Below are 24,888 nucleotides of genomic sequence, written 5' to 3' on the forward strand. Positions count from 1 at the left end.
TCAGTGGAAAATGAAGCTTAGAGAAGTCATCCATCAAGCCCAGGAATGCACCTTCTTCACCTGCTGTGTGTGTGTGTGTGTGTGTGTTTGTACTGTTTAGCATGAGATAGATGTAAGGGGAAGACTTTTAGTTTAGTTTAAAAGTTTAGCCACTAACAAAATGTGAAGTATACTGGTCTGAGAACTTATTTCATTGCTGAATCATCTAAAAGTCAAGGAGAATGTGAGGTTGTTAGATCAGCAGTATAGAATGTTTGACAACACACAGATACTTCTGCTTCACTGTACACTTGTAGTTATTAGGTTGTGTGTTTGTGTGCCCTGGCTATGCACTAGAGCAGTAATTGGAGAGTTGTTGGTAGCTGGCAAGGTTGCCATGGAGATGGCAGTCAGTTGTGCTGGCTTTTCCCCAGAAATTTTGTAAACACTTCCTACCACTCTCAGACCTCATTTAGATACATATTCAAACATCGAGGTGGACTGCTACAAAATATTTTCATAAAAGTTAAAAATAAAACTATTGTCACCATTTTATCTCTTTTCTTTGGACTTGTCTGTTTTATATCCTAAAAAGGAGTGTGCTGGTATATGGATCATATATATCACATATATCATCATTCTCCCTCACTTTCCAGATCAAGGGTTACCAACTTTGGCCCGTGGGCCCTAGTTTGGGCATCTCTGCTTTAAGGGAATCTACAGTATGGATGTTTGGGCAGATGTATAGGTTTTTCTGATATTGTATGAATGCAAAAGGAAAAATCATACAGAGATAAGCATTTTTCATGTGTGTTTTGATGGCTGGAAATTACACCAAACTCTCCTATTATGTGTTCTTTTTGCATTTTTCACTTTAAAACCAAACATATTATTTTAGATGACCACATTTGTGTCAACAGTATGTATGCAATTTGGTCAAATGCTTTTTCGACCATCTAAAAGTGGTCAAATGTTGACAAGCTCATAATGTTTCAGACTCAGTTTAGACCTGGGGCCTGTACCATGAATAAAGGGGTTTTAGATACCACAAAGGCAGCTCAGTTGTTCCATAATACTATAGCAACAAAGAGTATTAAAGTCAAGCTGCCTTCATGTTACCTAAAACCCAAGATTGGTGCAAATGAAACTGAAGCAACTACCTAGACAGCCAATCCAGGTTCAGTGTACAGGCCTCTGTATTTAGCATTGTTCACTTAGCATTGATGAACTACGACACATCTTGATACCAGGTATAAATGGTCTACTCTATACTATTTGCATCATACTACTATCACTGAAAAATCAGACAGTGTTTCCAAAAGGCATAATACTCTCATATTATTTTATTGTAAGCGAGGTAATACTAAATCTTATGTACATTGGCAGAATAGAGTCTGGACTCCAGCATAACAAAGTACAGATTGGCACACACATTGCCTCTCCTACACAAAGACGAAAAAAAAAGAGATAGGAGTGAGAGTTCAGGCATTTCAGTTCAATTTCATGGTATTCGCAGGCTCCCACAGGAAAGTATAGCTATTTCGGTGTATCATTGTGGTTACAGTGGTCTGAACTGCTGTACCATTCTCTGGGCCTTTGTACAGATTCTATTTAGAATGGAATCTAAATGGAAATTCCTCCTACAAGAACATGCTTAATTTCTGATTTTAATACGATGGGTTACATTATATTTTTGGGTTAATTCAGGGTGATATGTTATTTAAGGAGACATGCTAGCATTAAACAAGCTTGGCGACAAGATACCAGTGGCACAAGGGAGTAACTATGCTTCTCAAAGTCTCAAAAGTAAATTGAAGTCAGAGGGCTAGAAACACAACTACATTTAAGTGTGGACCCCAACAGCAGCTTCAGTCGACGGCACAGATGCAGGCGCTTCTTTAGCAGGTCCTGACTCTTTCTCCTCCTCCTCCTTCCCATTTTCATCATTCTCATCAGTGTCATCATCTTCTTTATCCACTTCCTCTTCAGCCAGGGCTACAGATGGACCATTTTCCAGATCTCCGCCCTCATGCGAAATGAACACCTCTCCATCTGCGCTGCCTGGTGTTAAGGGAAGGTGATGCTCTTCTCCATTTGTTTTCTCATTTGGGGAGTGTAACTCAGCCACAGGCAGCTCACCATCAGGTCCTCCAATATTGGGAACCTCCACTGCGCTGAGGCTCCTGGGTGTGCTCTCAGACTGCTGGGAAGATTCAGGGTCTCCATCTCGAACCTTCTTGACTTTGAAGGTCATTGGAGAGACATGGAAGGATGAGTTTTTGGACGTGGAGCTCTTCGGGTGGTGGGGGATGAAGCTTTTCTTGAACTTGTCAATCTGTTCTTGGGGCACGATCTTGTTGATCTTCTTCTCAATGCTGCTTTTCGAGAAGGCCTTCTTCAGACTATTCACCTTCTTCAGACTAGAGCGCTTGAACTTGTTAGCACGAGAAGACTCCAGATGTTCACTTCCCAAGCCTGGGAAGTTTTCTTCATGCAGATCTACCAGGGAGTCACTGCCCCCCTCTGCCATAGGACTTGTTGCTCCTTTTTCCTCCTCATTATCATCGGAGGAGAGGCTAATGGTCTGCAGGCCCTCATATTCAGAGTTTATATCAGTGAGTGGAGTTGGCGCGGATGGACCAATTTCATCCTGAGAGGTGGAGGCCAGGCCATCTTTAGTGAGCAGAGTGGCGGGGATTTCATTGTCCTCCTAAAATTGGAGAAAAAGACAATGTTGTTACCAAAAACTTTCAACATCCCACAGACTTTTTGGTGACTATCTGAAGATACAATATATATATAAATATTTCTGGGGAGGGAAGTGACACTTAAATGTATGTTTTTTTTAACAAAAACACGACAAATGGGGTTTCCATTTATTTTGGCAACATTAGACATTTTGATTCATATGGTGCTATGTTTGATAGTCGCATTAGCATATATGAGAGCTGCATAATTCTGCCTAATATGAGAATCACGATTTTTTACTTAAAGTCAAGATCACGATTCTGTAGACGTAAAATAAAGGTTAATATGAGTAGGCTATTATTATTGTTATTTATCAAACATATGGTAAACCAACAATAATAATATTATGTGTAGGTCTACTGTTGGTTAAAATGCTAAATTTTTAATAGACTTTGAATGGTGGATTTGAACAGACTTTACATTTGTACTGGTCATTAATGCACAGTAAAGTGATGACATCAGAATACAAATCATAATTCTGATGTTGAATTATTATGTCTGAGAAATGTGCTTGTAATCTGTCATTGACAACATTATTAGACCATTTTTTCTACTGGTAAAAGATTCCATCTTGCATTATTCAACATTATATAGGCTAGAGTAGTTATACTGACACTGTTAAACATTTATTTTCATTCAACACTGTATGTTCGCTATGAAAGTTAAACATATTAAACACTTGTCGCAATCAAACTAATATAGCGATATGATTATTTAAATGACATGCATGCTTTCGGTTTCATTTTCACTGCTAAATGCGGTTTATAGTTCCCGCGCGGCTCCCAAATGATCGTTCTGTGCCACAAACAAGATGTAATTTACAACTTTATTACCTGTTATTCACAGCCTAGTTCTGTGCAAGTTCTGTGCACTAAAGTAGGCATCATTCACAGGCGCGCACTGCCCTCTCTGTGGTAACAGCTCACGGTCAGCTCACGTTACATGTGATTTCATAGCCGCGAATACATTATTGCATGAAGACAAAAATAAATTTTTGGGTGAATTATAGCTAATAAACACAGTATTTGACTCTTTCAACACCATTTGGAGATGTCCATGTCGCTGAGCAATGAATGTAAAACAACACGAAGACTTGTGCAGCTGCCTTTGCTTCTTAAAATCGTCTAGGACAGGGGTGGGCAAACTCGGTCCTGGAGGGCCGGTGTCCTGCACAGTTTAGCTTCAACTCTAATCAAACACACCTGCTTATAGATTTCTAGTGATCTTGAAGACACTAATTAGCATGTTCAGGTGTGTTTGATTAGTGTTGGAGCTAAACTGTGCAGGACACTGGCCCTCCAGGACCGAGTTTGCCCACCCCTGGTCTAGGAGGTCGAATCGAGATCACAATCTTTTTTTCAATTAATCGTGCAGCTCTAGCATATATGTGTGTAACCCTGCCGGTCCTACACCACAAAACCGCTCTGAGCTGGGATCAATATGGCGACTTTCCGCATGGGAGTCGGTTTCTCTAACAAGTAGGCTTAAGACCATAGCCTCTAGCGTCTGTCACTAGAGTCCCTTTAGAGGTCAGGGGAGTGAGGTTTATCTGCACAGCACTTACTAGCTGGCCTCCGTTACACTCACCCCCTAAACCTTACTCCCACCCTGGCCACGGCACCAATGTAACCCAGCCAGTCCTACACCACCTAACCTACTCTGAGTTGGGATCGAACCGGCGACCTTCCACATGGGAGTCGGTTGCTCTAACAAGGAGGTCAGCTAGAGCACCTTTAGTCAGAGGAGTGAGGTTTATCTGCACAGCAGTTACTAACTGGCCTCCGTTACATGTGCATGAGGAATATTTCATTACTTGTTTCTTCTGCTTCTTCGCTTGTTTTTGGATCAGACATGCTGTACTTAGAAGACAAACCGAGTAATTATGAAAATATGGAAAGCCAGTAGGAAATAGGAGTAACAGGAAAACTACACTTATGTTACAAAGTCAATATTCTCCCAAGTCATTTACAATGTACAGAGGATATGGATGCATTATATACATGGGAATCAAACCCTGGGAATCTGCACCGTACTCAACTGTAAACAATTGTTTTCAGTCTACATGAATATTTTTGTACAAATAAATAAAACAAAGGGATGAGTCAGATTGCTCTGTTTTTTTAACTTATGTTGTGCAATCTGATGAAAAACCTGTTTGTTGCATAGCTAGCTAAGCACAAGGCATGTGGAGGCACTGTCTTGGAGTTACTCCAAAATAAGGATGGCAAAAGGTTGAGGTTTATGCCAAATTCCCACCAAATTCCAATAGAAAAAGCAATCTAAAACTTACATGTATAAAATGCAAACTGAAATCCTTTCATTGCATTCCTATTCTGAATGTTATTGTCATTTTTATGATGATGTTGTTGGCTATATTTGTCTGTTATAGCTGTATTATACATGTTTCCATTAACATCAAAATTGATAGATAACGCAAAGGCAAATCACTTAATATGTTCCATTCATTCAGATATCTCTCTGATACACAGAGAGTGCAGCACGTTTGTCAACAGCTTTCCTCTCTCACACACAGACCCCCGACACACACACACACACATGCCTGCAGAGCTTTACAGGGGTTATGCTTCACGCTTAAGGAGCAAATTGAAGATATGACCCTCAGGGAAGGGCGGATTAGCAGCACGAATGAAGCTTTTGCACGCTCACCTGCTCCCTCCTAAGGGCACTAAGCACACTCCCAGTAATGCAGAGAGAGAGCACAGTATATCGGTCCAAGCTCTAAACATCTAAATGACAGATTTGTTATTGTATCCAATGCAGTATTTCAGTTTGGAACTGCACGTTCAAGTTGGGAATTGTTGAGTATAAGTAGATCTCACTAAATAAAAAGATTTAGTAATGATGGGAAATATGTTTTCATTGTAATTCAATGAAGAAATGTCTCCATAATAGCAGGCTAAATATAACTTTTCTTTATACATACGAGGTTAGTTTTTGACAGCCAGAATATAATAGTGGTAACATTCTTGACACTCCCTAGTTGTTTTCATCAAAAGAGCTGAAGTTCTTTCTTAGCAGGTATAACAAACACACTCAACACGCTTCACCAAAAAGATAAACCCTTCTTGTGCTATCAGTGTAAAACAATTGCTAACAATAAGGTATATGCTGAAGTATGCTAAAGGACTTTTAATTTGTCAGTAACCTGGGCTAATTGTTTCTGGTGAACTGTATGCCATTGCATAATCGCCACGTTTAGAGTCTGTTTTCTTTAAAATCAGCAATCTCCACTGGCTGAGTGATATCCGATATAAAGCGGGTCTCAGATTGTACAAGAAGCACTGCAAAAAATTACATATTCCCCTGCCATGTCTTTAAAATATGAACATTTATTATACCCCAGTACATTCAATGGAGCTTCTGTGCTAGCCTGCCGATTCTGACGGGCGCGTGCGAGTAAACGGCTTTTTGTCTTGTTTTATGCTTGAGCAACTAAATGAATGCCAAAGTCTATTTAACTGGTTATATATATATATATATATATATATATATATATATATATATATATATATATATATATATATATATATATATATATATATATGTTTTTCTTGACTATGATTAGTTTGATTGAATTCTTTTTTATTCTTTGTTAGTTTCATTTTAGATCAGACAATAAAATATACATCATATAGATATACATACTGATACAATTCTAACTGGTAATATTTTAATCACACTGCAACATTGATGCTGTAAAAAGAACCGTATAAAATGGAAAAAAGTCACATTAACCGTTCACCGGAAGTTTATCAGTATGGGAAGAAACACTAGCTCTGCATATACCATATATAATCTTGCTAAAGTGCATTTTATTTGCTCTCCTTTCAGAATGCTAACATAGCATGATGGGAAGTGGTAATCTGGTTAACCAAACTAATCCAAACATTCTTTCAAATTGAGCAAAAATTTTTTTTTAAATACGACTGTTTTTGGGGGCCTGATAATACAAACTTATGCAAAAACTCAGGCTGTAGTTTTCCTTTACAAAGTGTCATCACTAGCTACAGGCCTGGCATGCATAACACTCACATTTTAGTTGTGTTATTCTTCTGAATCATTGTCAGCTGGGATTGTATCGACAACATTGTTGTATATGGCATGCAAAACTTTACAAAAATGCAAAAAACAAACATCTGTGGGCAATGAACCTCTTCCTTCTTAACTTTGATGAGAGCTGAGAGATCTTTGACATCAACTGAAGTAATGCGCTACATAATATGGAACAATTTCATAATGCTAAGACAACCAACCTCATGCCTTGGCACAAATCTACATTAATGAGAAGTTGGTTTACAAACTCAAGTGAAAGAATTCAGCTCACACATTATACATTCAATAAAAACCCCAATGATATTCTGACAAGTATGACAATAACCTGTTCCAAAAGTGCATTTATTAGAATTTAATACTTATTATAACAATACAAGTAGTGATAAATGTAGTCTATATGGTACTTGTGCTAATCTTGGTTAACATTTCACCTCTGAATACCCAGTTTAACCCTCAGGGCAGTAATCTAGTCAGAACCAGTGTTAACTCTGGGCTAACCTGTTTCTTGATAAGTGCACATATACAGAGTAACACCCCTCAGGTTCAAGAGGCACATGGAAACCAGAGCTGGGAGTTGCCTGGTGCAGTTAGCGCTATAAAAGTATCAGCTTTTTATTTATGCGTCTTCTACAATTGTATTCTATGTCATAATTAATAACAGAGTGAAACTCCGGTGACATCTTGTTTTCACCCAACAACAATTTTAAGTCTTTAGGAAACTACACACGATTATATTTAATATTATATATATATATAATATATATATAATATCAGTGACAATATTTGTAATCTAAATGTGTTGATTCATCACAAATATAATTAGTTTGTACCTCGGCGCCTCATCAAAAGTGTATACATGAAGTATATCTCCATGAACCTGGGAATTTTCAGTTTGAACTTGGTTTGATGGCTTTACTAAAAGAGTCTCAACAGTAAAAATGTCATAATACGTTTAATAATACGAACATGTTGATATAATTATGCTTGATAAAACTCCACTGGGAATGACATCATTAAATGAGGTACAGAATCTACATTTCTGTATTCACAAAAAAGCTGAAACCCAAAAAAGGAGTCCATTTTGTACATGGCACATTCATTTATCTTTTGTGTTCTCAGCTGGAGCCGTTTGTCTTTTTCATCCTTCCTTATCCACCTTTCTTAACATTTGTTTCTCAGCACGGTAACACACTGATTAATCAAGACATTTGCCATTCAGATTTTGACCTTTATCTAAATACACAATGCCTTGTGAAGCTCAGAGGAAGAGAAATAGAAGGCGGCTGAAAAAAAAGAGAGAGGGAGAACTTTTGAAAACATTGTGTCACATGCTGATACCCCTGCTTCAGTTTGTAATGGGAGCCTGGATAATTAATGCACCCCACTGGAGGCCTCCGGACTTTTTGGAGTGGAAACATCGAAAGAGATGAGAGAGACTGGTGTATGTATGTGTGTGTGTGTGTGTGTGTGTGTGTGTACAAGGCTCATATAGGACATGAACAGACATTGCAGAGGCAGCAGAAAGCATAGAAACGAAACGAAAGACAAATATTAGAGGATGAGACTATTAAATAGTAGAAGAAATGCACACAAAGTCTCAGTGATGGCTGTTAGCAGGGAAAGTGTTTACAGACATGAACAGATACCAAGAGCTTCTCTCAAAGACAGTCACAGAGTCAAGTCAGCTTTGTTTTTATTTTTATGTTGCTCTAGAAAATTTTAAAACAGCTTCACAAATTTAAAGGTGCCATACATCTGGATATACCCAGGCATAGTTTAATTAGGAGTTCAGTACATAAAAATGACATACCATGGGTCTTAAACATTCATGTAGACCCTGTGAGTATACAATTCTGAGGGAAAACAAAACAAAGGTCATTAATATAATCTGCGTTTGATTGGCTATAACGTTTCCTAATGAGATTACATCTATGATGATCCCACCCCCCACCAAATAATTTTTAAGTTTATCTAAGCGTATATTAAACATACTATGAATTATGTATGTGGGACTCTTATTTTGGAACTGAAAGGAGCAGTTTTGTAAAACAGGCCGTTATGCATTTCACCAGTTTACAGTTCATCAGAAAATAAAATGTTTGTTATATGGATTATACATTTATTCAGCATCACCCCCAAAACATATAAGCAGTAATGGGGAAGTTACGTTAAAAAAGTAATAGATTACAAATTACTGACTGCTACTGGAAAATTATAATCTGATTACATTACTAATTACTTCATATAAAAAGTAATCAGATTACTTATTACTTTAAAGTTATTTTTTAAAACATATAAAATAAACCTATAAAATGCTAAATATACTGAAGCGCTTTCAGTTATTTAACATATTCACTAAAAAACATTACAATGGTTTGATCTGCACTCCAAATATGCGCAAGCAAGCCGTGCTCCTCCGTTGGAAAAAACAAACTTCCGCACGCAAAAGATGCGATATGTGAACAGCCCCATAAGCAATTTAAGCTGAGTTAGACTGCTGTGTTTTTGAGCGCCGATGTCCTCCTTGGTGACGAGTATTGTGGTAGAATGCTTCTGTTCAAGTGCTTGAACAAGTTTCTGGTCGAGTTAAAAGCAGTCAAAAGTTCTTTAGAGACTGGACAAATTTCAAATTGATCTTTTGTTAGTTTAAAGTGTATATTATAAAAGTTGCTGCGTATGTTTGTAATGAGGCAACAAATATATGTAAACTGCTGAGCCTAATCGTTTATTGCACACTTATGCATTGTGTCATATCATTCAGCCCTTACTGTGATTTTTCTAAAGTGAAAATGCCAATAAACCTTATAAAACTAATATGTTTTTGCAGATGTTGATATTAATTACTCATTTGTCAGATATAATTGTAATTTAGCCTGTATTTTATGAACAACAGATAACTCATGAGCAGTAAGGGAGAAGCAGACTTAGTTGCCTAGATAGCTCACTTGCTCCTAAAGTGATCGTTTCTCCGCTTTTGACCCTTCTCTTACCTACTATGTAGATATCAGAGAGCAATTTCACACATTGAATCAATGCTCTCTATGGTACCTTTAAATAGGAAAGCAAAATAATCAATGACGCAAACTTAAAATAAAAAACAAGATGAATTCTGCTATAAAATAGCAATGACAATACATGGTTTCCGCTACATTCATTCTGCCATGGCGGGGCGCCACACCAAAATTCATCCCACCATGGCTACATTGCAGCTTCTCAATTAAAACATTCAGTCATTGTTGTTGTTGTTTTTTTTTTGATAGCGGGTAATAATCGCACTAAAACGCATTAAAAGGTAAGTGAATTATAACAGCGCAAGCTTTTCTGAAAACGTAGTAGTGCTGTGTGTTATTTGTTTAACCCTTTAAGGTGACGTGTTGACTGACTGACAGGTGCGTGATGTGTGAGGCCAGCAAACATGATGTAGCTTTCAGTTAAGATGAACAAACTTTCTATAATTTACTTTATTTATAAAGTTCTATGGTTCTGCATACAATGACTTTATCTTGCTGGAGTTTATTGCCGTTTCACTTTACTTCAGGACGCATTAGTGCCGCTCTGTAGGTCTATTGGAGAAATTCATAAATATTCCTAGCAAATCTTATAAATGTTGGAGACATGTTACATAAATGCACTAAATCACACTTCAGCAGCTTATTTGAGAGCGTACAAGAAGATCTGCGCTTGAGCAGCGTATATTTGAGGGTGTGCAAGAAGTTTTGTGCACGAGCAGAGGAAATCGGCATGCAAGCAAAGAGATTCGCATTTTCGTCTTACATAAATACGATCTGGACTTGTAATACTGTGCTCACAACATTTCTCCATTTGTCATTGAAATAACGCCATAGGTAGTTGGTAGATTTGTGTAAAAGACCTGCCGCCACAGCTGGAAAAAACCCTAGAGGAAACACTGCAATAGTGTCATGTCTCAGCTCAGTTCTGTTGGGAAAAATGAAACGTTTGAGTTCTGTTGGGGAAAGTGAAGTTTATCCTATAGGCTACTATAGGTAAATGTACTACACTGTAGGCTACTATAAGTGAATATTGGTATATACAGTGCACAGACAGCATAAAAGAGTACACCCTCCTTATGAAAATGAATATTTTTATCCATTTCTCACTAAACATATTTAATATATTTATATAGATGCATCAAAACAAGTATATTTATTAGAATAAGAGTGTGGTCATCTAACATCTTTAAGATAACTCATTTAAATTCAAATGAATTTAATGAACAAAAAACAAATGATACAGTTTTAGGGTTCTCTTGATCATTCTTCTTTATTAAAATGTTATATTTTGTAACAAAATCATTGATGTCTACTAATTTTTGCACCGTGATCTTAAGTTATATTTTTGAATTAGTTCCTGTTTTAACTCTGGTACTGACTGAATATGATAGAATTGTCTTATTGTATAGCATCCAATGTAAAGCATTTAAGGGGTGTGTTATGCTGGGGAGTGTATACATTATTTTATTGTGTCTAAATTGTAGCAGAACAATCTAAATAAAATGAATGCGGTATATTGTCTTTGTATTATATGTAACATTATCCAAAATGACTCTGCAATTGTCAGTTAGCATGCAAATCTGACTCAGAAGATGTCTACACCATCTGCATGCTTTGTTGGTAATGGATGTCTAACTATTTAACCCTCTTCAATCCAATTATGTAACATGTTTATGAGTATCTGAAGATGAATCACACATCTAATTCCACGTCATGCACCATCAGCCTTGGCAGGATTTTTTTTTTCAAAAATAAATAAACATGCCCATGAACACATCGGACAAAAATGTGCTCACTCATCCGTTACCTGTTTATGGTGTGTGGAAGAAGTTCAGGGAATCTTTGGCTTCGCTCTAGATGGAGAGAATAAGTGGAAAGCGACGGCCAGCTGGCTTGAACACACAGTTCAGTGAGATGCCGGGCAAAGAAATGTGCTATCAAAGCCTCCGATCTGCGGCACTGTGGTGAAAACTATGGGAAAGTGATACTTAAAGGGCCATCTGTGGATTTTCAACAGTCTGACTGCAGACCTTTACTGGGAGGCAAAACTGAAGCATATTTGCTTCTTTTAAATGTAAACAAATTCGGACTCATTGGTTGTTTCTCAATATGCGTTCTTGTCTGTACTTGCGCTCTTGTGTCCTCGTGAAACGTCATCAACCGTCGCCGAAGTACTGTTCCAATTCAAAGGTCACATCTTACCAAGAACAGAAAAAATTCCCGGATGTGTACTTGTTCAGCCCCTTTTGCCAAGGATGCATCGAGAGGTGACTTGTGCGAACTTGCGAAGCACAAGTATCTCAGAATGCATTGCAACATAACCAGTGAAAGCTAATGGCGGAGGAGAAAACCCGCACGGTTTTAAAAATACTCCTCTGTTGTGTCACAAAATAAAGTTTTAAGAGTTTTTCTGGTGAGAATGTAGTTGTTTTAAACTGGAATTGACAATTTATTTATAGAGATAGTGCGTCTTTGGCGATGTGTCTCAGTTTATGCGGACTCTGACCCCCACCCTGTCAGCGGGAGCTTCGTCATCACCTACCCTGCCGAGAGCAGCTTTACATCGGCCAGTCCATCACGGATGTAGCGCTAGATCTCATCTCTCCAATGTAGTTAAAACATGATATTCAATACATCTTGTGCATATCTAACGGACAGTTTTTGGTCTTTTAAATATATTATTTGTTCTCAGGTGTATTATTTTGGCAGTGTTATTTTGTTATGTTCTATTATTGTCTTTTAATATGTTACTGTGTTGTTCGCTGTTTGTCTTTGTTTACCAAATTGACTAACGTGATCTTTATTTCCTATTATTCACGTCTTGTACTTTATACTTGTATAATGTCCATTGTAGTTTATTAAATCTGATAATCAAAGACACGAGTCTGTGTATAACCTATTTTACTTCACACTTATGGTTATTTGCGTTTATATTTTCTTAAATCAAAAATATAGATTTATAATTTTAATATAATATTAATTATAAGGCTGTGCTTTTTACAATTAAATCATTTTATTGTTAATGTCCAGTGAAACCGATGAGTCCGTGGTGAGGTAAGTGACATTATAAAGTACACTGCTGTTCCATTTGAAGAAGTTCCCAACTTGTTTCCTTGCGTCCTCGGTAGTTCGTTCTTCCAAGTCTGAACTTCCAAGAACGCAAGTCTGAACTTTGCGTACTTGATACTGAGAAACAGCCATTGACTGAGCTGATGAGAAGTGAGCTGTCTCAAAAAGAGGCCTGATTGCATCTTTCTCTCTAAGGTTGATATTAAAAAAGCTTCATTGTCTCCGTCTGGCTACTTGAATTAATCGCAAGATTAGTCATGCTCCCTCCAGTATCATTTTTCCAATTAGACTGTATTTATTTGAGTGAGTCCAATAACACCTGCAGAATGAGTGTGTCTGGATGATTTCATCTTCACAGGGCTTGATTTTTCGGATCTCACTCCACCTCAGCCTTGACAGATTTCTGATTTAAATGATAAGTTTGAGCGGAGCATATCAAAGGACTCGTCTATCTAAAAACTAGTCAGTAAGCTTTAATTATATAAAGCAGTGAACCATTTATCTAGTTTGTTGCAGGTGGCATTTATAATTCTGGGGGCATTCTCAATCAACATTTGACTGGACAAAAATCTTTGTAGTGCAAGATGAGTCATAGTGCGCTTAATATTGATCCCTTGCAAACATTTTTAAGCTGGGTGCAGTAGGGATCATGGAAAGGAGGCGCTTCAACAGCATTACACGAGCAAACGTATCCTGAATGGACGATTATATATCATCAAAAAATGTGCACATTTCTACTGTTCTTATTATTAATTAACATTTAAGCATTTGGCAGAGGCTTTTATCCAAAGCCATTCACACCTGTGAACACACAGCTGGAGCAGTGGGCTGCCCGGGAAGCATTTGGGTGTTCGGCTGACTAGCTCAAGGGAATCACCTGAAACGTGGGTGAGTGTGAAAGAGAGTGCTGGATACTCACTCTCCTCATCGACAATCCCTGCCAGTTCTGAGGACTCAAACCCATGACCTTTGGACCCCAAGTTTAACTCTCTAAACATTAGGCCCAGCTTATATGTGTATATGATACATTTTTCATCTAAAATTGTGAAAATTGAGGGAAAATCATTAGCAGAGGCTTTTTATCCAAAGCGATTCACAGCATTACTGTTATTACTGGATATTACTTGCTACTTTAATCTTATTTCACTCTCTTATACACTAATTTGCACTTGTTCTGTGTGCTGTAAACCCTGAATACTTTAATTTGATTGGCCAAAGCAAGCCTTATGACATTTACAAGCACTGTTAAAAGCCTAAAAACATAACATTTAAAACCATACTCACAACAAACACCACTGTTTTACATGAGTTTTACAGTGTTGATGGTGGTTATAGCCTTGTAAAAGCGAAGCACCGTAGATGCTTTATAGTTCTTGGATATTTAAACAGAATAAAATAGGATAAAACAAATAAAGGAATAAATTAAAATAGGAATAAAAATAAACACTGACTGATGCAGGGTGAACATTAGCCGTTGAGTAATATGACAGACATTCAACTAGTAGAGTAGAAAGTTGCCAGGGAAACAGTCAAATATCTGTCATTATACAAAATATTTGACTGCAGAACGCAGCAACTGACCAATCAGATTGGAGTATTCTAGAACATAGTACAATCAGCTGCATGTGCGTGCTGTATGTTACTGTAGTGCAGAGATACAGGGAGGAGTCAAGTTGTCAAACCAGAATCCAGCACTGAGAGATGAAACATGTCTGAGCAGAGGAGTGTGTCTCTCACTCATACATCAGTTTGTTTTCCATTGTTCTCTTCCAGTCCACACTATCTGTTCTGCTGCTTCCTCCCACATCGCAATCTCTTCACTGGCCTTGAAGCTGTTAGCTTTGTTTTTATATAGTTTTCTTTCTTTCTTTCTCTTTCTTTCCTTTTTCTTTCTTTCTTTCTTTCTTTCTTTCCTTTTTCTTTCTTTCTTTCTTTCTCTTTCTTTCCTTTTCTTTCTTTCTGTTGGTTAAGGGTGGAGCTCAGGGAACAGCACATACATCAAAAAGAAAGGCAGCCTAGTACAGAACAAACACAGCTGTAATCCTACCTGAGCTTAAAAACATTAACAATTGATAAAATACTGTAACTTCTCAATTTGAACCAGCACATTAGACTGAATAAACCTGAACAAATCTGCAACATGCAGCAGGTCCAATCAGCAATTTCTCTCAGAGTTGGAGAAAATAATCAATGATGAGATCAAATCAACACAAATTCAGATGAATGCCCTTTGTTCTTAAACAGAATGAACTGTGCACATGCACTGCACCAAGTGGATCCAAATCTTAAAGGAAATCAAACTTTGATTGATGAAAGAATGTGTTTTGTTGTATAGCCCAGTGTTATTGTGTACAATTATCAGACTGAATGTGTTTTGTCCATCTGAATCTGCTATCTTGCTATAATAAGCTCTTTGTGGTAAGGGGAGGGCTTGTAAATACTCGCTATCTGTTTCCTTCCCCCATCCTAAAAGACACTCACTTTCCCACAATTCACATGTACACACACATATTCGTTTTATCTGTCATTGAAGATCCATGTTCTGAGGATTATACATCTATGTTATGCGAAATTACACAGTGTGCAACTAAACAATTGCAGATGGACTGACTGGTCCACCATACGTGGCATTGTTTGGATCTCAGCAGACTTACATCATCCTAATGAAGGCGTTCCTTGGCACCTCCTGGCCAAAATAAACTCGAACAACGTTCAACAAGATTCAGAGGGCGAACTAATGAGGGGAATCGGAGCGACTACAAAGGTGTAAAAAATGACAGTTGTCAGATATTTTTGTGAACGCCCACTGCAGAAACACCTCAGCCAAAACTTTCCTTCCTTCAAAAACATAAAAGCAATAAAATATGCTTTATGACCATCCATAAAGGCCTCATGTTTGCCATCAGTCATGCAGCATGCCAAACTTCGCAGGCCTTGGTGAAGACGTTTACAGCGTATGTTATCCCTTATAAGTATAGAAAGAGTTTTTGTATGCCGGACGTCATGAAAAACATGCATTTATAAGCAGTCTTCAGATGAGCAAAAACAGCACAAGCGAAACACATTTAATAATCTTTTCACAAGCACTGGCAACCCATAACACACAAAGGCTGAAGTTCCTGCAGTGAAGGGCCTCAGCACGTACAAGCACATTTTTCAAGAATCAACACTGATGTATTCCTGAGAACACAGAAAGAGCAGTGATGCATTAAATACAAACAAACACAGGTCTAAATGGGCAGTAATTACTGCAGATCATTAGTGCTTGTTAAGGGAAACGAGGCAGTTGACCAGACTGTCTTTCTCCCACACACACACACACACATACATTTTCAGTGCCAAGCTCAGTGTTTACCGCGTTTCCTTCTCTCTGAGGGCCCTTGTGTGTTCAAACCACACCTCCCCATTTCTAAATGCCTTTGCACGGTGCACAGAAAGTTTATAATTACCACACAGGCTGGGTGAGCTTTGTTAGATGCCAAAAAATAATATAAAACAAAACAAGCAAGAGCAAAAGCACAACCAAAGAGCAATGGTGCTCTTCCAAAGCAAACTTCTGAGAGCAAATGGTTTTGTGACGCTCTCCCTCATGTTTGCATTCCATGTTTACTTTCAATAGAGTGTCAAAGGGGTGTTCACTGCACAGAACAATGCACCATTGTTTTACTAGCCTATGGTACATGGACATGCACATCACTATCCATGAATTAGGAGAGAAAACAGGCAAGTGTGTGGACTCAAAAGAGCCAGTGAATCGATGATCATGCTTGCACATTGTTTTGAGGGTTCTCCATCAACTGGCTCTCATTAGAGTGTTGTTAAAGCATAAGAAGACTCCTAGGCTTAATAGATTAAGTTGACATACTTGCAAAGTTACATATATTCAGTAGATCTAGCTGGAGCATCAGAATAAAATGTTAGAAGAGATTCTCCTAATATTCCTTCCTAGATGACCTCTAGTTACAAATTTAACAAGAAAAAGAGACCATCAGAATAACGTGTTACCAAGACCATTGTCACATACAGACGTAGAACAAATTTGGAAGATCACCTGCAGCTAAACATGTGTCTGTGTTTCATAATAAGGGAAAGTACATACCTATCGTGTTTTGATACTCCTTGAGGCACTTTACCACATGGGAAGGTGCGTTTTGGCCAAAACACTGTATTAGAACTAAAACACCAGACTGTGATTGCATGAGCTAATAAAAGGAAACAAAGTTTAGCATTATTTTTTTTTTGTTTATTTATTTATTAATTAACTTGCTTCCCAATTTGGTTAAGGTATTATCTTCGTTTATGGGTCAAAATGTCCCAACAAGATAGTATTACTTTTTTTATATATCAAAGTATACTGACTTTTTGTCCCCATGAGGAAAACAGCTTATACATTGTGAAATCAGTCACAATAAATTATATATAGTATATTCTATGCTGCAACCAGATACCTCACCGAAATTTTTTTTCAAAGTATAAAGGTAATGGAACTGTCCCATAAAAGCATGGAAACCCAACATGCGTGTGTGAATGCACACTGAATTGCAAACATATGCAAATATGCCCTACACTTTGTGGTCTGTAAGACTTTAAAAATGTTTTTGAAAGTAGACTTTTCACAAGGCTGCATTTATTTGATCAAAAATGCTGTAAAAACAGTCAATTATTATAAACTATTACAATTTAAAATAACTACTTTAATATACATTATATAATCTCCTTCCTATTCTGTGAGTCTTTTCATCTTACAACACATTCCCAAAGTAGTTATTACAATCTCCTCCAGCAAACTTTCTGCAAGCCTGCACTCATGCCAAAGTGTTTTAACAGGCTGATTATCACTTTAGAAAATCACCTGCTGCTAGCCATCTCAAAGGAAACGCTTAAGACTTGGGATCCGCCATTAGTTGCACGCTTCAGCCCCATGGCCTTCCTCTCTGACAGCAGGATTAGTCAAGAGTCATCGCCCAGATAATCAACTCTCTCAACACTGATAGAGCGCTCTTATTAAAAAGACTTTATTAAAAGCAATTTCCCCAAAAGTTCCTGTCTTCCTTTGGAGTCTTTCTAAAGTTCATCATTCTGACTTTTTTAGGCATAAGATAAATTTAAAGGCCCACTTAAACCAATTAAGATGATAATGATGATAATACATACTATATTTACAGTTGAAGTCAGACTTATTAGCCCTCCAGTGAAATCTTTTAAAAATCTTTTCAACATAATTTTATACATACTAGTTTTAAAAACTAATTTCTAATAGCTAAATTTGTTTGCCTTTGCCATGGTGGTAGTGTATGATTTTTTCTTCTTATTTTGCAACACACTAGTATTTAGCTTAAAGTGCAATTTAAAGACTTATCTAGGTTGTTATGGTAACAGGCAAGTTAGCATAATTAGGCGAGTTATTGGATAACAGTGGTTTGTTGTTTGGAAAATCAAACAAGAAATCTTAAGGGGGCTAATAATATTGACCATAAATTTGTTTTAAAAAACGTTGCTTTTGTTCCAGCCAAACTAAAAGAAACAAGACTTTCTTCAGAATTATAGGAATTACTGTAAAAATCGCCTTGTTCTGTTAAACACCACTTGTTAAATATTTCACGGGAGGGCTAATAATTTTGAATTCAACTGTATATACACACACTTACAGCTACAACAGCCATTCAGAATCTATTGTGCTTTATAAAGCATGAGCATTTAAACCAGCAGAAAACAAAACTGCAAAAACTCAAGTCAACATCTAGCAGCACTTCTGAGAATTAAACCCCACACCCCTCAAAAACAAAACATATACAGGCAAAACTAAGTATTACCCATGGCTCTTGACGATTTTTCACATCTTATGAAGTGAAATGATAGGCCTGTGCAAGAAACATTGCAAGTGTGTTATTTTGCCCATTGGTCTCATAACTGCTGATCCTAAATGCTGCAATCATGCATACAAATCAAGATTATGTTATGGTGTGTGATCTGTTAAGAACACACTCTGACAGACTGTCTAGGCTGTGTTCATTCATTCATTTTCCTTCAGCTTAGCCTTTATTTCAGTAGTTGCCATGGCGGAATAAACCGCCAACTATTCCAGCATATGTTTGACACAGCGGATGCCCTTCCAGCTGCAACCCAGTACTGGCAAACACCTATATATATACTCATTAACATACACACTCATACAATAAGGCAAATTTATTTTATTCAATTCATCTACACTGAAAAAAGTGTTGCATGCAAAATGTTCAACTTAATTTGTTTGTTTAAATTCAGCCCAAATAAATTGTTTACAACCACTCAACGTAAAAAAATTGAGTAAATCCAAGGAATCATCTTTGAATCATTTTTTTCAGTGTATATTGGATGTCTTTGGACTGTGGGGGAAACCAGAGCACCCGGAGGAAACCCACACAAACACAGGGAGAACATGCAATCGCCACACAGAAATTCCAACTGGCCCAGCCGGGACTTAAACCAGCAACCTTCTTGCTGTGAGGCAACAGTGCTAACCACTGAGCCACAGTGCCACCATGGCTAGGCTGTGTATAAATGATAATTATGCTATAAATAATGTTCAGTTTCTTGCACAGACCTCTTTAAGCCTCAATGGATCATCAGGAGCCACAAGTATTAATTTTATTTTTATGGATGGTCATTGACTTGCATTTCAATAATTGCCAAGGTCCATGGTTTTACCTTCTTAAGTGTTCTGCTGATGACAAAAAGCACACCTATACATCTTGGATGGCCCGAGGGTGAGTAAATTCGAGAAAGTCATCAACGAATGGGAAACAACTCCAGTTGAGACATTTTATGCTAGCTAATTCCTTCAGGAATGATCAGGAGCTGAAGTGATGGAGGAGGACATATGACTCAAAGGAGCTAAATAGAAGTCTGTTTTCATCCTCTCGATTGAATTTCAAACACTTGCTTTTGACATTTAGTTCATTCTGCTATTGAATAACATCAGCCTCAGGAAAGCTGATTCGCAGGAATCATTTTGAAAAGCAGAACTCCAACACCCCAGTGAAATGCCTCTACCTGCTTCTACAAGTTAAAGATCACTGTCCCAGCGTGTAAAAGCTGCATGCGGTTTGCTCCAGGGCAATCAAATAAGAATACTCTTCTGAAAGCTTGAGCCCGACGCAGTTGCTTAAACCAACAGGACGCACCCTTCACGTTAACCAACCAGAATACATAAAGTATAATAGAACTTCCTGGGTGTGTAAAATTGTATAACCTTAACATACAAAACACCTCACTGAAGATTAGAGCAAACTAAAGCACAGGTCGCAAGGCTGGTTTAGCCAGAAGACTTGACTTTGCAATCTCAGTTTGTTTTACAGTTATTTGTAAGGAGAGGCTTTTAATCAAATGAGCTTGTTGAAAACAATGTGACCTGATCTTTGAGCTTCATGGTAAGCAGTGATGAAAAATGTGGGGTGTTCGTAGAGACCTCAATATTAGCTATGGAAACTTTCACGTTTACCTGCATACATAAACAATATACAAACGCGCGCACACACAAATGCCAATCCTCTGTAATCTGCACACACTTCAAACATTTCATGCCAGCTGCAGTCACAGGAAGAATTCCCATGCTGTTCAGTTTCATTCAGGATCAACCACAAACTGCACACGTGTCCTGTCAAACACCAGTTAAACTCTTAAAAAAACACTCAAATCTAACATTTCTCAAAGTAAAAATCAGGATATTTACAGAGTTACTGTAAGAAATGATAGCTATATATTACACAAATGTTACTTTTAATAAAAAAAAAATGTAGCCTGCTTTTATTTGAGGAAAAATTAAGATTAAAAAAATTGCAGTTATAAAATAATTGCTTTCTTTTTGGATATTTTAAAATGTAACTGATCCCCTGATTGTAAAGTTGCATTTTCAGCATGACTACTCCAGTCTTCAGTGTCACATGATCTTTCAGAAATAAATATAATAGGCGGATTTGGTACTCAAGAAACATTCTAGTAGTTATTATTATTGTTTGTAGCACATAATAATAATAATAATAATAATAATAATAATAATAATAATAATAATAACAGCTAGGATGCTTCTTAAGCACCAAATCCGCCTAATAGATTAAATAATCAAAAACTGCATATTATTAATTCATTCATTTTCTTTTCGGCTTCGTCCCTTTATTAATCAAGGGTTGCCACAGCGGAATAAACCGCCAACTTATCAAGAAAATGTTTCACGCAGAGGATGCCCTTCCAGCTGCAACCCAACTCTGGGAAACAACCACACACTCCTGCACACACTCACATACACTACGGCCAATTTAGCTTATTCAATTCACCTGTATCGCATGTCTTTGCATTGTGGGGGAAACCAGAGCACTCTGAGAAAACCCACGCGAGCACGGGGAGAACATGCAAACTCCACCCAGAAATAATGCATATTATATTAAATCCTATTATATTATATTAATTGCATATTAAACTCTCATAGTATTTTTAAGCATTTTTTAAAAAGTCTTTGGAAACGTATTCACTTTCAGATATCATCGTTTAGTCTAAAAATTTCCACATGCATATATTTTTTTTCACATACATTTTTTTAACTTACAATTTATACAAAAACCTAACACAACAGATTGACTGTCAAACTAAGATTTACAGAAGACACCTTTACTGTATCAATAGTTGCAAGGCATATTCAGGATGAGAATCATCTGATGACATATTAAATGAAGGAACATAGTGCAGCCCCTAAAAAACCAAATGATATTTTAAATCTTTATAATTTGCCACTATGCTTCAAGCCTCTTGATTTTGCTCATTTATTAGCAAGAAGATTTGTATAATTTAAAATTTAATGATATTGACCATGATCACTTATTCTTTTATGGATTTTAATAAGTGCAGGTCGGACTGTGTTTTTTATTCATTTTTTCAATATATATGTAATGCTGAATGATGATGAATATTTTTTTTTCACCAGTATTTCAATATTTTATATTCACAAGTTATTTATAACACTATAGCAGCTTATGCTTTCTGTATACAGTAGACAGCATTTAAAAATTGATCATCAACTATGTTTCAGACAATTTTTAAAAACTTTTTTGACCCACTTCAAATGCTGACTGACTGTGTATATAATGAGATGTCTCATCATTGACTGGTTTAGGTTTTTGTTCTCTCCAAAGCTCTGAAGCATCTTCTCACCTGGAAGATTAGCACTTTGAAGTGGTTCCTCTTGAGCAGATGGGTGTGGTTGGCCTCTAGACGTTTCACCTGGCTGCTCTGCTTGTCCAGGCGCTCCTTCACCTCCTTCACGTTGTTGCCGGTCTTGCGTGAGCGCTCCAGCAGCTTGGCCACACTGTTGGCAGTGGATATGTGGCCCTTGGTGAGGCGGGTCACGTCGCCCTGCACCACCCGCACCGCCCCCTCCAGCTCAACCTGCTTTTTCTCCATCCTCTGCTGGTTGTCTTGCACCGTCTCGATCATCGCCGCCAGCTTGTCCAGCAGTGCCACCACCGTGATGGCACTGACCTGGCTGCCCGAGGCTGTGGGGCTGGTTGGGGACTTGGAGCCAAGGCGGGTGAGGGTTTGGACGGGGGAAGAGGGCGCAGGGCCAGGGCTGAAGCTAGGAACGAGGAGATCCTGAATATCCTGAGCATCCACAGGCGGAGGCGTTGGGCTACTCTCCTCTATGGGTACAGAAGCGGTGCTTCGCTCAGCGTGAGAGGAGTCTTCACCCATCCTGGAGTCAATGCGGGTGCTTTGAAATGCAGTTGTTAGATTGACTCTCACAGACACTCTCCTGCCTTCTGCGCCTCTCTAAAAACAACATTCCCAACACTCCACTTAAAAACTCCCCACACACCCAGGGGAGGAGCCTGTTGCTCTGGCAGTTACAGACCAGCCCATCACAGTAATGTGAGTAAAGACTGTCAGCATGCAAGTGTACCACTGCGTTTCTGCATTTTCACTCAATGCAGTTTCAGTGTTGCTGGATCACCTTGAATTTGCAGATTATTCATGATTTGGATTGTTTGTGATGTGGATGAAAGGTTATCAGGAGGTGTATTTGATTGACATGACCCACAGCAGTGCTGGTGTGAAGGAATGTGGGCTTGTGTACACACACCTGAACGTCTCTTCATTTCTTCACGAGTCTCTGCTGGAGTTTCATCTCAGCTGTTTTGGAGAAAAGGGAAATGTCACTTGGGAAAATATGGAAACCATTGTTTGAACAGTGAACGGCTCATCTGTGGCCGTGGCACCATGCCAGACAGACAGACACACACACAAACTGTATTTAAGCATAGATCATCCAACAAGGAAAACACAATTTTCTCACCCTTGTGGCATTCTAAACCTTTATGACATTCCTTCTTCCATGGAACAAGACTTAATATATTCTGTAGAAAGTTCACACTGCTCCTTTGCATATATTAAAACTGGAAAAGTAGCAGGGCCTTGTCAAATATATTGTCTTGGTGGTAACAAACAGCTTAGACTATTGGTGACATCATTTAAAGGTAAACTACAAAATAATAAATATATAAAAGTAAAACATAATTATTCATTCATTCACTTTTCGGCTTAGTCCCTTTACTAATCTGGGGTCGCCACAGCTGAATGAACCGCCAACTTATCCAGCACGTTTTTTTTTACGCAGCGGATGTCCTTCCAGCCACAACCCATCACTGGGAAACATCCATTCACATTCATTCACACACATACACTATGGACAATTTAGCCTACCCAATTCACCTGTACCACATGTCTTTGGACTTGTGGGGGAAACCCGGAGCACTCGGAGGAAACCCACGCGAACACGGGGAGAACATGCAAACTGCGCACAGAAATGCCCTGACCTGGCCGAGGCTCGAACCAGCGACCTTCTTGCTGTGAGGCGACAGCACTACCTACTTGTTTTATTTATTATAATAAAACAAAATATTTTAGATATGTGTATCACAAAAATACTATTTGAAGCAGCATAGCACAATATATTACAAGTACGTTAGCATAAATTAAACTCTGGTTGCTTACAAGTACATACTATTGTTCATTACACTGAATTAAGAAAGAGTACTAAGGACATTTACTCATTCATAGATCCGTGACCATGAAAGTAAACATTGTGAAATAAAGGCTCACCTGAAATCTGGCGTGAAGCTCATATCAAAGATAAACACGCCACATATTCTCTTTCGACTAGAGGTCATCATGGATAATGATAATCAGTGTGGACAGGAAGGATAACATGCATAACTTAGATATCTATAAGAGACTGTTATTACAATGGCAAGAATCTATCATTGAATAAAAACAATCGTCCACATCCGTTCATTTCTTGAGATTGTGAGGCCATTGGCTTGCTTTTCCAGTCTCAGACAGCGTGCATGCGCGCGCACACACACACACACACACGCTTAATGAAAACACTGCTAATGTTTCCTCTGTTGTAGTTTGGCGTGGTGTGTGGATTCTCCTGTCATGTGCTCAGATTATAGAAACAATGAAAAAATGTTACCCAAAGGGCCACACATCCACGCGAGACAAACACTGAAATACTCCAAAACATTATCCTTAAAGGATAGTTCAGCCAAGTGTTACTCACACATGTCTCTCCAAATATTTTTCCGTAATACAATAAAGAAGGGATGACACTGACAGTTCTGTGGATCATCGTATGTACAAAAACAAGAAAAAAGCTCGCTGCCATTCTACAAGTGTTCAGATCAAGCTGTTCCAAATTCAGCCGTTGTATCGTGCAGGTCTGACCTCTGCAGGTAAAAGGTACTCACTGCAAAAACAAAATAATAATAATTAAAATAATTCTAATAAATAAAGCTTATATATAAATCTTTAATATAATAACACTCAAACTAGCAAATAAATTACAGTTATTTATACACCATAATTCAAGTAAATAAGCAAATGATGCAGCTCAGCTCTCTAAACAGAGTTTAGATTGTTGTAGAATGACACAGCTATACATGATGCTGTGCTGAGATGATTATGATACTGTAAAACA

At 37.9% G+C, this 24,888-nt stretch overlaps 1 protein-coding gene across 1 annotated transcript; it reads right to left on the reverse strand.

The window, feature by feature from the left end:
• Positions 1-1,304: 1,304 nt before the first annotated feature.
• Positions 1,305-22,692, reverse strand: cavin2a (caveolae associated protein 2a). The gene is made up of 2 exons (XM_056465301.1): positions 22,065-22,692; positions 1,305-2,689 (listed from the first exon to the last, which is right to left on the reverse strand). Exons 1-2 carry the CDS (start codon positions 22,599-22,601, stop codon positions 1,823-1,825), a joined length of 1,404 nt encoding a protein of 467 aa, XP_056321276.1. The 5' UTR covers positions 22,602-22,692; the 3' UTR covers positions 1,305-1,822.
• Between the last annotated feature and the right edge of the window lie 2,196 nt (positions 22,693-24,888).

Source organism: Danio aesculapii, chromosome 9 (genome assembly GCF_903798145.1).
Source record: "Danio aesculapii chromosome 9, fDanAes4.1, whole genome shotgun sequence".
Classification (NCBI taxonomy): Eukaryota; Metazoa; Chordata; class Actinopteri; order Cypriniformes; family Danionidae; genus Danio; species Danio aesculapii.

Excerpts from the sequence above, each read along its gene's own strand:
- cavin2a (XM_056465301.1), bottom strand. The coding sequence starts at position 22,601 with ATGGGTGAAGACTCCTCTCACGCTGAGCGAAGCACCGCTTCTGTACCC. Across the intron at positions 2,690-22,064 it reads TCAAAGTGCTAATCTTCCAG|GAGGACAATGAAATCCCCGC; the intron begins GTGAGAAGATGC and ends CTCCAATTTTAG.